The 16758-nt window shown below is 44.7% G+C and overlaps 1 protein-coding gene across 1 annotated transcript in view; it reads right to left on the bottom strand.

Moving 5' to 3' along the window:
* Nucleotides 1–844: 844 nt before the first annotated feature.
* LOC147692405 (olfactomedin-4-like) overlaps nt 845–16758 on the bottom strand; it is a 79729-nt gene continuing 63815 nt past the window's right edge. Inside the window, exon 5 of the mRNA XM_086936782.1 lies at nt 845–1962. Coding sequence (XP_086792908.1) covers nt 1127–1962 — 836 coding nt within the window. The 3' untranslated portion in view covers nt 845–1126. The remainder of the gene's footprint in view (nt 1963–16758) is intronic.

Below are 16758 nucleotides of genomic sequence, written 5' to 3' on the forward strand. Positions count from 1 at the left end.
CCCTTCAGAGTTCTTCAGCTGGTAGAAGGAACGAAGCTGGGCTCATACTCTCTCTTTTTTGCAGCAATGCATGCTGTCTGCCATTTCTAGAGGTTGGCTATTGCTGTTTTTTGGCTCCTTCTTTATAACAGATCAGACATCATAGATACAACAATTGTATCTCAGGAGGATTTGGGGAAGGATTTGACATTACTAGCAAAACTCCAACCTCAAACAGAGTAGAGTGGAGGCAGAATTCCCACCAATTAAAAAGCAAAGTTTTTTCAGCACTCCTGGACATCAATGCCCAATTTAGAGGGAGATGTTTGAAGGTGTTCCTAATGACAGAGCTGCCACAGCTGCATTTTTAAAACCCCCTCATCCTATGCTCAGTAGATTAACACCCTATCACATTAAAGAATCTTGTTCTGCGTATGTTGGACATGTCCTTTCCTGGAAGTGGGGATCCTTAGCCATGACTCACATATGTGACAAACATGAGATGGCAGATAACCCACAATTATCTTTTTTTTCCTCCCAAATCTGCTCCTGCCATGCAGATGGGGTAACATTTTGTGGAAAAATATAAACTTCGATGACAGACAACTCAAACTTTGGCATCACAACTGCCACCAGTGTGACAGATGAATCAACAGTTTGGTAGCCAGGCTACTAAACCCTAAATGGGTCTGCATAACAGGCCTTATTCATTTAGGTTCTTTCAATTTTTTCAGGGGCATTTTCCATATAACTCTTAAGGACGCAGTCCAACATTTAAAAATCATAAAAGCACTCTAAAAAACATATAAAAATCTAACTTCATTGATTATGTGTTATGATCATGCATATCCTAATTAACTCTGAACCATTTCATACTTTGAAGTAATGAGAATTATTCTGCAGGATATTGAACATTTTATTTGGAATATTACAGTGCCAAAAGCTTTAGAGGGCAGCAACATTCCTTTAGGACTCTTAGTGTCTCCTGCCAGGAACTTGTCTGGTGTTTCCTTGTATTTCCAGCAGTTGAAGTGTCCTGATGAAACACACTGGATCTGCAGGTTTACCATGGATCTTTTAGGTTGATGGGGCCAACACCTGCTGTTTTTCCCTAAATGGTATTAAAATGGGGCTCATAGCGGGTTCCTTAATTAGGGGTAGTGTCCGGTGAGAAGTTGGTGTCATAAGTAACCTGATAGCCGTCATTGTACATATAGAGCTTTTGGTCGTTGGGGTTGTAGCTCAGGCTCTGCACTGTCTCCATCATCTTGTCAAGCATTATGCTCAGTTTCCCTTCTTTGCTGGTCTTTGTGTCATACATATAGAATATCTCCTCCCGTCTGGTGTTCACCGGCCTGGTAGCATAAAGAACTCCACAGATCATAAAGGCATTGGTCATCCCAGGTTTATACTGATTGGTGGTCCAGCTGTTCTCCACGAACAAGGATGAGTTCAGCTTTCCGATGATAATATTACCTGCACTTGCCTCTGTGGAGTAAAGGACCCAGAGTCCTTCTTCATCGGCAACAAAGTCAATATCCTGCCAGGTGACTGCAGCATAGGAGAAGCGGTTGTTGAACGCCGCATTGGCCAAGGTCTTGCGCTCCAGTGCACTGGTTTCCAAATTCAACTTGCACATGTCCCTGCTGTTGTAGCAGTTGTAGTAAAGGGAATTGTTGAAGGCAATCATGCCACCGCCCTGACCGCAGCTGCTGTATTCATAGTAGTAGGAGATGTATCTGGAAAGTGACTTGTCTGTTGGTCTTTTGTACAGGAGGAGGTCATCATAGGACTGGTAACGGCGGAAGGATTCCATCAACCGTGCATCTTCATTCAATGGGGCCACCCAGTACATATCCTTATTTGGAGCCTCAGTGTAGGAGTCCTTACCCCAGCCGCCATATTTAAAGCTGAAACCTCTCCAGTTGAGCTGCACCACAAATGGTTTGCTGACATTCGTTAATCCACCATGATTGCAGGAACCTGTTGTAACAGGGACAAAAAAGAAACAAATTCAGCATGGTGTGGTGTGACCTTCTGTTTTTGTGGTATGCTATGGAAGTTCATGGCATGTAAAGTAAGATATAAAATTACCCCTAGATCAATGTTTGTCTGCATGGTTTGTACAAGAAAGCTTTGCTAATGTAATTTGTTATTGTGAACTGGTGAGATGCAACATTGTGTTAAGGTAATTCGTGTTACATCTAATTCCTAATTACTCTAAAAAACGTGCATAATCAGTGGTTCGTTTTTACAAGAATGGCATTTTGGTCTATTCTAGGCAACCTTACATGTTAAGGATGCCCTAGAGGCACTAGTTAATTAGGGTTTTCAAGTATATAAAACTGTTAAACACTTTGCTTGACTTAAGAAAATACAGTGCTTGCCACCATCTGCTGCGCTGTCACAATAAAAAAAATTGTTCATAGATAGGTGCCGGTTCAAAGCACCGGCAAACACCAGCACAAATTAAATACTGTGTGTAATACTGTGTGTAATACTGATGGTTCTATTCAGCCCCATACTAGTTAGATCCCATCAAAAAGGGTAACTTTGAGCAAAGGAGTTAAAAGCATTTGTTATTTTCTTTTTTGAGTACTGGGAATTGGAAATCTCTTCCAATAAACATTATCGAAATGTAATGTTTGTGACAAACTTCGATATGCAACGACAAAACTATAACAATGCTACCTTTACAGTATGGTTATTGAACATTAGGATTTGTTCAGACTCCAGTCTCGCTAAACTGGTGTTATTGATGCCAGAGTTTTGAACTCTATCAAAATGAGGTCACATGTAAATGAATTTCAAAGCCAGGCCTTGTCCTAAGGGGGGGGGGGCATCTGATCAGCCACTTCAGTGAGCCTTTTCAGATCACAATTTGCACTGTAGCTACGGGGACTGATGTCACTGGTGCGTAATGTTAAAGAGCTCCATGCCCTCAAAGTGGAAACGTGAGATCAGGGATTGATGTAACTTCAAAACACAGCAGTGCTCATCTCAAACATCACAGTATGTTTTATTTTATTTTCGGATTTCCTCGTCCATATAGGACCTCAAACATACCCCCATTGACACTGGGGAACCTAGGATCTGGCAAGACATCCCCTTTTCCACCAGGCTTGCTCCAACTCTGCTCCAATTTAGGAAATGGACTGAAGACACCTCTTTAAAGAATACTACATCATGATCAACCAACTAATCACCAGATACGTTCCTTTCCGCAACCTTCGTTCACTCCACCAAGGCCTCCTCCAGACTCTCCCTTTCAAACTTAAACGTGCTGGTGGACGTAGGTTTGCAACACTTGCCCCCTGCCTAGGGAACACTTTCCCCCCGGAGATCCGGCATTGCCAAGATCTCCTATCTTTCCAGAAAGTGTTGAAGACCTGGCTTTTTAGACAAGCATTTTAATTAACTCTCCACCACTCACCCTGACCTATGTTACTGTCGATCCTAGCGCCAAGAAACTAATCAGTGATATTGCGCTTAATAAATAACTTAATAATAACATAACATAACATGCAATGAGACCTCTTTCGATCTTAAAAACCGCCTACCTCTCCAATTACACGCTTACTGTACCTTTGTTTTTGACCTTGCCTAGCAAGCCTTTTGGCTCGGTTTGTGCTATACAGATAGATACTCTTCTTCCACATTACAGATTATGATAAAAAAGCAGGACTACACAGCCTCCTATTAATGTTTAGCCACTCACTGCAAAAGTTGAACTTTCTGATGATGGGATTGGAAAGCGTGTTTCAGACACTAACATTTCACAAATAATATTATCTCTTACAGCCTAAGTTGCTATTAAACACTGAGGGCCTTATTATGATGTTGGTCGGCTTGCGTCCGCCCGGCACAGTCGCAGGTACGGGTCCGACCGAACTCCGGTCGGCGGTCCCGACTGCAGAATTACGACGTGACCGCACATGGTGCAGTTGCATACTCTCATTTTCCTATGGGAGCTTGTATTGCAGCCGTAAACGGTCTGTAGCACAAGCTCCCATTTTTGTTGTCCTTATAACTTTAGCACTGTTTGATGAACCTTCACAAACATTTCCAACAAAGTACTCTTATTTGCCTCGTCGCTGTCCAGAAAGTTTAAACGTGATCCATCAAGTGGGGGGGTGAGAAAAAGGGCTCACCCAAAACTTAAAATCCCATGCATCTCAAAGACTTCTTTAAGAAGCACTATCACAAAAACTGCTCAAGGCAATTACACCAAATTTAGCAGGAAAATAGATCTTTGGCTGCAGATGGTTCATTTTGTGATCTGGTGTTAATCTATTCAGGGGTTTTTGAGACATTAAAGTTAAAAAATATTGGTATATCAGGACATCTGGGTTGAAGTGCTTAATGTTTACCCTATGAGTGTGTGACTGAAAGTGTGTTGTATTTGCATTCAAGCTATGTTTACAGGGGCAAAACACCATATTGATGGGAGAGGTGAGGATTTTGCAGCGGCAGGCTAGTAGAGAGGTACAGTGACAGCTCTATGTGTAGGTTAACTGTACAGAGATAGTATTGGGTGCAGTAGGGTTCATTTTCAGAATTATGTGTGCCTCAGCTACTGGAATAGCAATGGGGTGCTGCTAGACCGTTTTGCTGTTGCTTGACTGAGGTTTATGTGTGAGTCCTAGTACTGCGAAAGCTAGGGAGCAGCAGAAGATAACTGCCCATGCCCAGCTGTTTAGAGGGAGCCAGCAATGGGTGAATAACCAAATGTCGCCACAGGACAGGATTGAGGTGCACTGGAATATCTCACTTCTTGAAGAGCAGGGATGGAGAAGACAAGGTTGAAGTTGCCTACTCTGCTGACTAAGGCGCTAACCCCTTAGCGGCTGCCCCTCCCCTCCCTCACCCGTGGCGAGCCCTTTTTTGGCTTTTTGGGGTAGTTTGCACGCAGGGCTCTATAATATTTTATTTTACACAGATGGTATCCACACCGAGCTTGTGTCCTTTTTCTAACATCCTGGGGATTCCTAAGGTATCAAGGAGTTGTGGATACCCTTGGAAGGAACCGAGAAAATAGGCAAAATATAGCTACATTTTAGTTTCGGGAGGAAAATAGTAAAGAAAATGTGCTCTGGATTTAGGTGTCTGTTTTTTCCCCCTAAAATAGAATCAATTAATGATTTCCTGTGCTAAAGTCACCATCTTCCCAGATTTTAGGATCATGCAGAGCTGTATAAAAAACTATTTTTTTACCACAGTTTTGGCATTTATTGAAAGAGGTAGCCGATGTTTTCAAAATTTTGTGCTCTCAACCTACTTCCAGTTTGTGGTTAAAAGCAATGTGAAACCCAAAGGTGATCCAGGAAAGCTATAGATTTCTGAAAAGTAGAAAAAATTCAAACTCAGCAAGGGGTCACATGTGTAGATCCTTCAAGGTTTTCCCAATTAAACTATCTGAAATATATGGTCATGCACATTGTGGGTAGCCCCACAATATATATATATCTATCTTTTGGTTAATACTTTGGTGTCTATTGGGCTTTCTGCCCTCCCAGGGGTGCAGATTGGGGAAAATCACCCCATCTACATCCCCCGGGGGAGGAGGGGAGGAGGGGGGTGGAGAAAGACTGCTGCCCCGTCTATTCGTCTATTGGAGGGTTGGCCTATGGCCATGCACTTGTGGGTATCTTCCACTCCTATCTGAAAAAAAATCCCTGGTGCCTAGAGATGGGGGGTAATTACCCCCATCTGCCCCCCAGGAGTGCAGAAAGACTGTCTGGCTTCTTTTTTTTTGGGGGGGGGGGGCCATGTCCATGACCATTATGGGCAGCCCCCAACACTATATTTGTATTTTTAAAAAAATAACCTACTGTCTAGTGGGCTTTCTGTCCGCCCCAGGGGTGCATACTGGGGCAGTTACTCAAAACTGCTCCCCTGGCGGCTCATAAAGACTGTTGCCATATCGATTTGGGTTGGGAACATGGCCATTCCCTGGTGGGCAGACTTCACCCCTATATTTGTATAAGAAAAAAATCCCTGGTGTCTAGTGAGCAGAAAGGCTAAATTGTTTGAGGTGTGTTTTGGGGAAGTGTCAGATATGGGGTCTCTAGTTGGCAATGGTTTGCAGACTTTGTCCAAATAGAGACCCTTGCTTCTAGTCATGCTAAGCGAGTTGCGCTCTTAGACAACCCCTGCTCACCCCCTTGGTAGTTTGGCACAAGCAGACAGGCTAATCTCAGAGGTAATGTGCAAAGCATTTGTGCATGCATACAGTAGCACAGTGAAAACACCACAAATGGACACCACACCAGTTTAGAAAAATTGCAAATCTTTATCTAAACAAAACAAGACCAAAATGATAAAATTCCAACATACAGTTATCAAAATACTATTCTTTGCAGAAATATCCCAAAAACACAGTTCCTTGAAGTTGGTAGCTCCGTCCGGTGCTACTTTGGTGCTGAAAACAGAGTCTAACAGTTGGAGCCGACCGCGTCCGTGTGGGTCAGCAGTAGTGTCAGCAGACTATGAAACAGTTCCTTGGGTGTCGGTCTGATCCCGTTGGTGTGGGCCAGACATGGCAACCGTCATGGTTGCAATGTGGGGCGTAGAGATGCTGTGTGTGGTGCCCTCAAGTCACGTTGCAGGCAGTGGCTCGGTGACGGTCATCCAACCGCATCAGTGAAACCAGGGCTGTGGTGCGAGATGAGGAGGCGCTCATTGCGGTGCTGACAGGTCACGGTGCAGGCAACGGAGCTAGTCGATGTGCAGGCAGGCAGCGACGTGTCGGTGAGGCCAGGTCGGTGGTGTGCAGCAAACCGGTGCAGAGTGTGGGCCTACAGGTCGCGGTGCAAGCAGTAGCTCGTGATGGTCGTCCAACGGCGTCGGTGAGACCAGGGTTGCAGTGTGAAGTGCAGTGGTACCTTCTGTTGTGCCTTCAGGACACAAAGCCAGCGGCGGTGTCAGTGACAGAGTCGGCTACTCTTCCCCCTCTGTGGCAAATGAAACCCACGGTTCCATAGGCAATACCCAGAGGGATGGTAAAGCCTTTTCTGTTCCTGGGACTTCTTGAACAAGGGACAAACTCTACTTCAAGTCCTTGCAGATACTCTTCAAGCAGGATACACACACAGTTCCTCTCCTTGGCAGAAAAAGCTACGGCAGGGCAACCCAAGAAAGCACACAGCAAAGGGGCGATACTTCTCCTTCAGCTTTCCCAGCTCCTTGGCAGTGGTTCCTCTTGAGTCCAGAAGTCCTCTAAATTTCTGCGGTCTGGTCCCCAATATTTATACTGCATTGTTCTTTTTTCTCTTGTGGCAAGGGTCTCTGAGCCCATTCCAAACCAGCTCTGTCCTCACTGGTGCAGCTTCCTAACAGGAGGTGGAGAGAGCATTGTCCAAGGCAGAAAAAGGCCCATTCAGGTGGAAAGAAAGCTCTTCCCACTACTCTACATGGAGCCCAGGTCTATTCAGCCCGGCTCTGACTTATCCAGGAAAGGCAGGTCACACCTCAAACCCCCCCAGTACCTGTCTGAAGAGATTGCACATCACCAGTTTCTGTCACTCTAAAACCAGACAGTCAATCCACAAACTTTCTAAAAGTGGTATTTTCAAACACACAATATAAAAATTATCTTTACCAAAAGACCATTTTTTATTTAATTTTTTTTAAACTCTTTTTATTGGATTTTGTACAACGAAAAGACAATACAACACATAAGACAGCACCCCCCCCCCCCCGATCGGGCAGATTAAATGTAGAACAAAAAGAATTTCAATACATAAAATTAAATATTTGAATTAACACATGAATCATCTTGATACAGATAAACATTAGGGTAGATGGGCATACATTACAACTAAACAGTTTTAGCCATGTTATTGTTATATGAGTGTCTAAGGTTCAGACCATTCTATTAAAGGAGACCAAATTTTTAAACCTTTTACTCTACGTTTCCTACCTTTAGTTTTATATATTGCCATTTCTAAATTAAAAATTGCTAACAGTCTTGAAAACCCCTGTTGATATGAGGGAGCGATAGGATCTAGCCAAGCCGATGCTATACAAATTCTTAATACAGCCATCGAAATAAAAATCAATTCATGACCAGAATTCAAATTAGTACAGTTTGCTAGGCCTAATAGAACTGTTTGATCAGATAGATTAACCCCAGTTTTAAGGATTAATGAGAGGAAATGTTCAATTTTTGATTTGAGAAAAGTTAAAGCGGGACAAGATGAAAAGATATGTATACAATCCGCATCTTGTAAGATACAACGAAAGCAGCATGTTCCTTTCCCATTACCCCATTTGGCAATTCTATCTGGAGTATAGTACATGAAGAAGCATATTTTATAAAATTGTGTTTGTAATTTGGTTGACATGAGTGCAGTTTGTGATAGCCCATTTACATACTCAAATTCGTCAGTTGATATTATACATTTTTCTGCCATTTCTGAATAATCTTCTGCCTATCATCAGGTAAATATATAAGTAATAATTGATAAAACCCCCCAATCCGTATTTTTTCCTGATAATGGCTAAGAGTTTCAGCTATGATGTTTTTAGGCATAGTGTCTTCTCTCCTCATTCGTCGTAATAGAAAATCTCTAATTTGGAGATATTTAAAGAAATCTCTCCATTCAAGATGATACTTGTCTTTCAAAAATTCAAAAGAATATATCCCTTCTGCGGAGAGGAAGCAACCTATATAAGTAATTTCAGCTATGATCCATCTATCAATATAGGAATCTTTAAATATATCTGGTAAGAGGGGGTTATTTTGTATTGGTGTATAAAAAGATAACCGTCCCAGACCTATCATTTTCCTCACAGATTTCCAAACTTTAAACACGGCTATGAGTGTTTTAGTCTTACTTTTTTATGATAGCTATCAAAGAGATATCTCTAAAGATAGCCAATACTTCTGTCATCTAATATTATTTGATGAATAGTCGGTGCGTCTTTATCCCGGGATGTCCCTGTTCCATCAAGAAGAAAAAGCTCATGATTATATAGCAAGACTGTTGTCCAGTAATATAACCTACGGTTTGGAAGACTTAATCCTCCGCTTTCTTTGGGAAGTGTGAGTAATTTATAGGCGCGGCGGGGCTGAGTATATGACCAAATAAAATCCGTAAAGATACGTTCCATTGTTTTAAACCATTGATCTGAGATTTCCAGATTAATCGCTCTAAATAAATACAAAAGTTTTGGAGAGTAGACCATTTTTAGGGCATTTGTCCGTCCAATCAAAGAAAGATGTAAATTATTTATACGGCGAAGGTCTTTTTGCATTTTGTTTGAAATAGGTTTAAGGTTCAGGTCGACTAGATTATCCAATTCAGAAGTTATTGTAACCCCTAAGTAAGTGGCTGAATTTGTTATACGTGAATATGTCATAACACATTTGTTGTTAATAATTATTTGGGTTTTCCCTCGATTCAAAGCGTATCCTGAAATAGTGCCAAATATTAGTGCCTCTTGTTCAATAATTGGCATAGCCAAGTTTGGGTTAGCAGTGACAATGGCAATATCGTCTGCATAGGCGAGAATTTTTGTTGAGTATTCATCTGTCCGGATGGGAGTTATAATGCTATTATTTTGTAATCTCCTAATAACGGGATCAATATAAAGAGCGAACAACAGCGGGGAGCAAGGGCATCCCTGCCGTGTTCCTCTCGAGATTTTTAATACTTTTGAATCACCACCATTAACCATCACCATCGCCTGAGGATTAATGTAAAGTTTTTGTATTGCCTGTATAAATGTATGGTTGAAGCCGACCTTGGACATTGCCTTCCACAAGAATGGCCAGGAGACCCGATCAAAGGCTTTCTCGGCATCGAGTAAAATAAGTGCCATCGGGTATCCTTTCACCTGGGTGTAGTCAAACAAGCTAATTACTCTCCGTGTGTGATCGGTAGTGTCTCTCCCAGGGATAAAGCTGTGCTGAACTTTGGATGTAACTTTATGAATTATTGATGAAATACAATTAGCGAGTAGTTTGGAGTAGATTTTAGAATCTACATTTATTAGGGTGATGGGTCGATAAGAGCCCATCTGGTCGGGAGGTTTGTTTTTCTTAGGGAATATCACAATTTTAGCTGTAGACCATGAGTTGGGGGGTTGCCCTCTGTAGGAAGGTGGATACCTGACTATGGTTGCCCCCAACTTTTTGCCTGGTGTTTTGCTGGTTTTCCGACTTAGTTGACCTGGGACCCTGCTATTCAGGGCCCCAGGCCTACTGCTCTCTCTGTAAAATGGATTCCATGTACCTTAGGTACATATCTAATTGGTACTGGGCCACCTTATCAGACCCTGTAACTTAGGGCATAGGTGTACCCAGGGCCTACCAGGGGCTGAAGCATGTATTATGCCACCCCTGGGTGGCCATCTAAATCTGACACAACTGGCTGCACGATAGCTGGGGCAAGGTGGTGTAATCACCCTTTGCTTTAGATATAGTATACCTATATCTAACCCTAAAATGGACACACAGATTCCTATCAGTCACTCCTATGGCAGGCCTTGACAATCCTGAAGGCAGAGTGCTTGGAATCGTGTGAGATGGTGCTCTGGCATGAGCTGAGCCCGTTTGCAGCTTGAGGAACCAAGTCCTAATAGCTGTTCCATGATAACGCATACCATATACTCTTAAGTGCATTATAATCCTCGCGGTTAAATGCTACCTTTGGTATCGCTTTATCAAAACATGTCGAGTAAGGTGTCATACGAATTGGAATACTAACCCCTCGCCAATTCTGGCGACGGGGTTAGTATCCCACCCTTCTAGAGGGACAAGACATGTATGTAACTCTGAACCCCGGTTAAAGTTAACTCGAGCCTCAGCATCACAAAATGGATGCTGCCACCACAGACACGAGTCTGACCCCCTGCAGCTGGGAGTCCTTCCAGCGAGGGGAGCTTGGACAAAGGGTTTCCTGTCAGGGGCGGTGCAAGCACCATCCCGACAGGGTTTTGTGTATCCTGGGTAGGCAGGGCTTTACAGGAAGGTGCCTGCAAGTGGCACCCCGGTGCTCACTACGCATAGGCCGGCTAGATCCAGTTCCAGGGGCACACCAGCCCCTGGCCTGGGGAAAGTCCGGCATGGGAGAGGGGTGTAACCACTCCCCTTCCTGGTCCCACCCCTAGGGCAGGACCTAGTCGCGTACCCACCCCTTTCTTTAGGATAAAGGCAGGAGCGGGGACCATTCCAAATTAGTTCATCTTTGATTCAAGAAACTACTTTCTACGAAAGGAACTCTCGACTCTTCTCAAGATTTCTCCCTTGTGGCTAAGGAGTAGTCACCCTGCATCCGCAGGCACCATCTAAGAACTCTGCGGTTTGCTGCACGTCCTTCCTCCGGAATCTGACTGACCAGCTCGACGAGACCCGGCTTCCCAGCACCTCTGACCTCTACCTACCTCTACAGCTAAGCTGAGAACCGTAGGTGCGACGAGACCTCGAGGGACCAGCCATCATCAGAACTGCACGACTTCTATCCAGCACGACCGCCGAGGGATCCTCTGGTGAGTGCTTTGGGGTCCGAGAAGCCCCGACCCTGAGCAGCTCCAGCACCGAAGCCCAGCCCCCCAGCATCCACGAGATCTGCGTGGGGCCCTTCTGCTTTTTGGCTGCTCACCGCGTTGTCTGGCTACTAGCCCGCTGGCTTGTGGCCTTCCCGACGACGATCAACGACGACAACACTGCTGGTCTCGTTGCTCCAGACTGGCCCTTGCTCCCTTCCAAAAGAGGAGCACCCCGGACCCTCCTGGTCCACTCCAGACGCCATTTTAGGTCCACCGCGTGGGCTTGAATTTGCCAAGACTTGTTGCCCCAATCCTGGGTCCAGCGACGTCGACAGCATCAACCATCGTGGGACAGCTCGCACCTCCATCCTGGTCGCGGACAACGCCTCCTGGTCCGTGACACTGCAGGGCCCAGCATCGCCCACTCACCTGGTCGAGGTGACTTCGCCCGGTGCCATCCTGGTGCCCACACAATCACTGGCTAGTGATTAAGAACTTGGTCCCCTCTGCTTTCAGGTGTCATCCATCTTCGATCCAGGCTTGGATCACTCGAACAATCTTCACTGGTCGCCTGCCAGCAACTTCTTTCTTCAGGCTCCTGGTTCGTCAAGGAGGATTCCCGACGTCTTTTCAGACCTATGCAGCTGCAGCCCCTGGGCTAGGTAACTTCGGCATTTCGGTGCCCCAGCATAGCCTCACTATCCAAGGGTCCAGATCCACTGTCGTTTCCGACCTACCTAGTCGGGTTCGCCCAAGAACACTAACTTTGCTTTTACTAGCCTCCATAGACTTTGTCCCGCATCCCGCGTGAGAGTGCACACTCTGCACCCGAGTCCCCTAGGCCTCCTACTAGTAATCTGAAGGTTCAGTAACGTAGTCCTAGCGATTCCAAAGCCTATTAGTACAGTACTTACCTGCTAGTAATTTCGCATTCCACTTTCATAGTATATGGTTTTTCGTGCCCCTCGGGCATTTGTGTAAATTGTGCAACTTAAAGTATTTTCGTAAGAGTTTTGTTGTGTGCTTAGTACCCTGTCCTCATAAAGAGTACAGGGCGGATGTATGTCGTTACAACGCATACTTTTACTCCGCGTACCATTACAACGCGGTATTTACAACGCATACCGCTACAACGCATAGCGCTTTGGGGTGCTGGATAGTGGTAAGTATAATTTACTATTCTAACTCCAGTCCCCGTGGACCCTAGGGAAGGTGTTGGATAGTAAATTAAACTTACCTCTTATCCTAGAGCGCCCCCAGCGCAATGCGTTGTAACGGTATGCGTTGTAATGCCTGCGTTGTAGTGGTAGTGCGGAGTAAAAAATGCGTTGTAACAGGTGAATACCGTACAGGGCTGTTGTGATCTAAATAAATACACTGTTTATTTTCATAACACTTGTGTGGTGTCCTTTCACTTGGTGTTCAAGGGGTATATGTGATGGTATAACAGCTGGCTTAACACGCCCTCTAGAGTTTAGCCCGAAGACTGCTCGTATCCACGCTACTAGGACAGCTGGTCTATAAGGTTGAGTTACAACCAATCATCAATAAGGGTTGTTTGGACTGATACAAAGTGCTCACTAGAATAGTGAACATTATATATCAGGCCAACTTCTCACACCCTCCTCTAAATAAATGTAAGCATAGGTTTAACAAGATTTCTTGAAGTTGATCCAGAAATACTATGTAAAATTCAAGTGGGATAGCATCTACTCCAGTTGCCTTCCCACGGGAAAGATCTTTTACGGTTTTTCTTATTTCCTCGATGTCGGGGGCCTTTTCCAAGATTAGCCGGTCTTCGGTGTTACGTTTATCATAAGTATCTATATCTAGATAATCAGCGATTTTCTCTTGATCTATTTCTCCCTCTTCTGTATAGAGAGCACTATAAAAACACCAAAATGCTTCTCGGATCTTCTCTGAGTCAGTTACTCTACCGATTATTGGGTCTTGAATTTCCTGTATTACATTTTGTGTAGTCTGCTGTCTCATCTGGATTGCTAATTGGTGACCAACCGACTCACTAACCTCGTATATTTTTTCCAGATGAGCAGTAGCTTTTTTAATAGCTTTATTGATGTATATATTTGTAATTGATGACTTAGCTATTGCAACCTGAGTTTGTGCATTACTTATCTCTTCTGTAGTAGAAGAAGAGCTTCTTGTTACCCTTATAAGCTCTTCCTCCAACCTCTTTAAAGTCTCTTGTGAGAGTATTAGTAATTCTCTTGCACATTTGTTGCTCCGGAGTGAATATTGTATAGTTTCACCCCTAATAGCTGCTTTTAAAGCGTCCCAAACGAAATCTATTGTTGTACTGCCGTTGTTAACCATCAAAAAGTTTGAGATCCAGCTTCTCATATGTTTACAATATTCACTCTCAAGGAGCAAAGACCTCTCAAAGGTCCAAGTTTGTGGCGTCTGTATCAAGGATGTTGTCTCAAGTGTTAGTATTAAGGGATTATGATCCGACATGTCCATTTTTTATTTTCTGAGTTCAGAGTTACCAAACTCCATGCTCCTATCTCATCCCCATGGGAAGTTATACTTGTAAGATGTTATAAAGTATTCCCCATTCTATCCTAAGGAACAGATAGTCTCTCAGCAGTGAAACATGAAATACACAGTTTTTTACTACTTGGAAATGTCCTACCTTTCACATACACTGCAGGCTGCCCATGGGGCTACCTTGGGCCTACCTTAGTGGTGTCTTACAAGTAAGAAAAAGGAAGGTTGGGGCCTGGCAAGTGGCTGCAGTTGCCAGGTCGACACCGCAGTACCGAACTGCAGACAGACACTGCAGTGGCAGGTCTGAGTTACATTTACAGGCTGTTCGTGCGGCTGGCACAATCAGTACTGCAGGCTCACTTGCAGTGTTTGGTTTACAGGCACTGGACACACACAGTGCACTGTACTAGGGACTTACTAGTAAATTGAATAAGCCAATCATAGGGAGATCTTGCACTTTGGCACTGCTTAAGAGTGGCAAAGTGTCCAAAGTATCTAGACCATTTAAAACAGAATCCAGCACTATTGCAAAGTCATCATGTGCCTTGGGCACTCCCAACTTTTTGCTGACTAGTACTGGTCGTAACTGACTCTGACTGACCCTGGGCTCTGCCTAACCAGGCCCAGGGCCAGTGCTATGCTGAAAGAGACACTTAGAATGCAGTGAAAACATATACATACACTAGGGTACACTAAGGGTTGGGGTGCCCCTGTGATTGGTATAACCTACCCCATAGGGCCCTAGCAGATAATAGGGCATGGGGATTGAAACTACCTATCAGTTCCTAGTATAATAATAGGGCATGGCAGTTTAGATGTCAGCAGCCCTTTCTGCACTTGCATGTGTGCACTGCTGAAGCCTGAGGTCTTTTTTTAAAGTGGCTGCTGGAAATGGCCATTTTGGCAGATATCCCCACACTTTTTGCTTTGTCCTCCTTTGTTTTTCCTGACCTGTGGTTGTTGCCTATAGGACTCTGGGCACTTTACCACTGCTGATCAGTGCTAAAGTACATGTGCTCTCTGTGTACATCATTATTGTGATTGGTTATCCGTGATTGGCTTATTTGTTTAATTAGTAGGTCCCTAGTAAAGTGCACTGAGTGTGCCAGGGCTGGTACTTCAAATGCTACTAGTGGGCTTGCAGCACTGATTGTGCCACCCACATGAGTAGCGCTGAACAGAGGTCTCAGGCCTGCCACCGCAGTGCCTGTGCGCAGTTTGTTAACTGCCATGTTGAACTGGCCGGTGTCCACACTTGCCAGGTTTGACCCTTCCCTTTTTCTTACACATAGGACACCCCTATGGTAGGCCCAAGGTACCCTCCTGGGCAGGGTGCAGTGTATGTGAAAGGTAGGACATGTACTAGTGTAGGTAACATGTCCTGATAGTGAAATACTGCCAAATTCGTTTTTCACTGTTGAAAGGCTATCTTGCCTAGAGGACAGAATGGGGAATGCTGTGTAACATGTTACCTGCATATCTTACCATAGCAGCAAGATAGAAATTTGGAATCTGGTATCCCTAAACTCAGAATATAATAACCCATCTTTTAGGGAGGATGGTTTTTAAATGCAGTGTTTGGAAATAGCACTTTTAGAAAGTGGCTATTTTCTTGTTCAACCTTTCTGTGTACCTCTGCCTGTTTGTGAATTTACTGTCTGGTTTGTGAGTGACAGGGGCTGGGGTGGCTCCAGGAGGCTGGGCGAGTCAGCACTAGGCTGAATAGACCTATCTGCATTTGGAGTGGTGGGAGGAGTAGCACCTGAGTCTGAATAGGGCTGTGCCTGCCTTCCACAATGCTGGCTCCACCTCCTGCGGTGCGTCTGATGGCCCTGGCCCACACTCACAAAGGAAGAAGATGTGCACTGGCAGAGTGCACCCAAAACTGGTTTGGACTGGGTCCAGGACCTCTCACACATGAAGAACAAAGACTTTTGGGGTATAAATATCAGAGCTGAAACCCCTACATTTTAGACTACTTTTGGAATCAAGGAGGAACTTTTACTGAGGAGAAAAGCTGAAGAGCTGAAGGAGAAGTCCTGCCCTTGCTGTGTGTCTGGGGTTGCTATTTCTGCCAAAGGAAGGTGAAGGACTTTGCTATGTGCTGTGTCACCCTGCTTGAAGAATAGATTGTGCTGTGTGCTTTGTCTTGAAAGGAAAGTCTCAAGGGGCCAGAGTAGAGCTGGCCTCCTGTTGTGGAAACTGAGGGATATCAAAGTTTCCAAGACCACTTCTACAATCAACAGGAATCTCTACCAAAGAAGATCAGCTGAAGAGACCGAGCAGGAAAATTGCCCTTGCTGTGTGTTGTGGGGTTGACCTGCAGTTTGCTGTTTCCACTGAGGAAGAGGACAAAGGGACTGTGAGCTGTGTCCTCCCACATGTTTGAAGAAGGGACTTTTCTTTGCGCTGTGTCAAATAGTCTCTGAGGGCCTGAGGAGAGCTGGCCTCCTGTTATGGAAACACAGGGAGATAAAAGTTTCCAGGACCATCTACTGAGGCTGTGTGCATGTGTCTGCACGCTGCTAAGAAATCTTTGTGAAATCTGCTGTATTCGAGAAGTGCTTCATCCCACGACAACGCTGTGTGCGTGTGCCGGGGCTCAGCGTATGCTCTTTGTGAAGCCTGACTCTGCCCCGATCGTCCCCGACGCTTAGAAGTGTGTCTGTGCTCAGCTGGGAACTGCAGAGAGGTGAATCACTGGCCCGGGTCCATTGTCGGGACTGCAGCGGCAAAGTGAGTGAGGAGCTGCGGGCCCGAGCCAACGAGTAACCAGCA

Source organism: Lissotriton vulgaris, chromosome 9 (assembly GCF_964263255.1).
Source record: "Lissotriton vulgaris chromosome 9, aLisVul1.2, whole genome shotgun sequence".
In the NCBI taxonomy this organism is placed as follows: Eukaryota; Metazoa; Chordata; class Amphibia; order Caudata; family Salamandridae; genus Lissotriton; species Lissotriton vulgaris.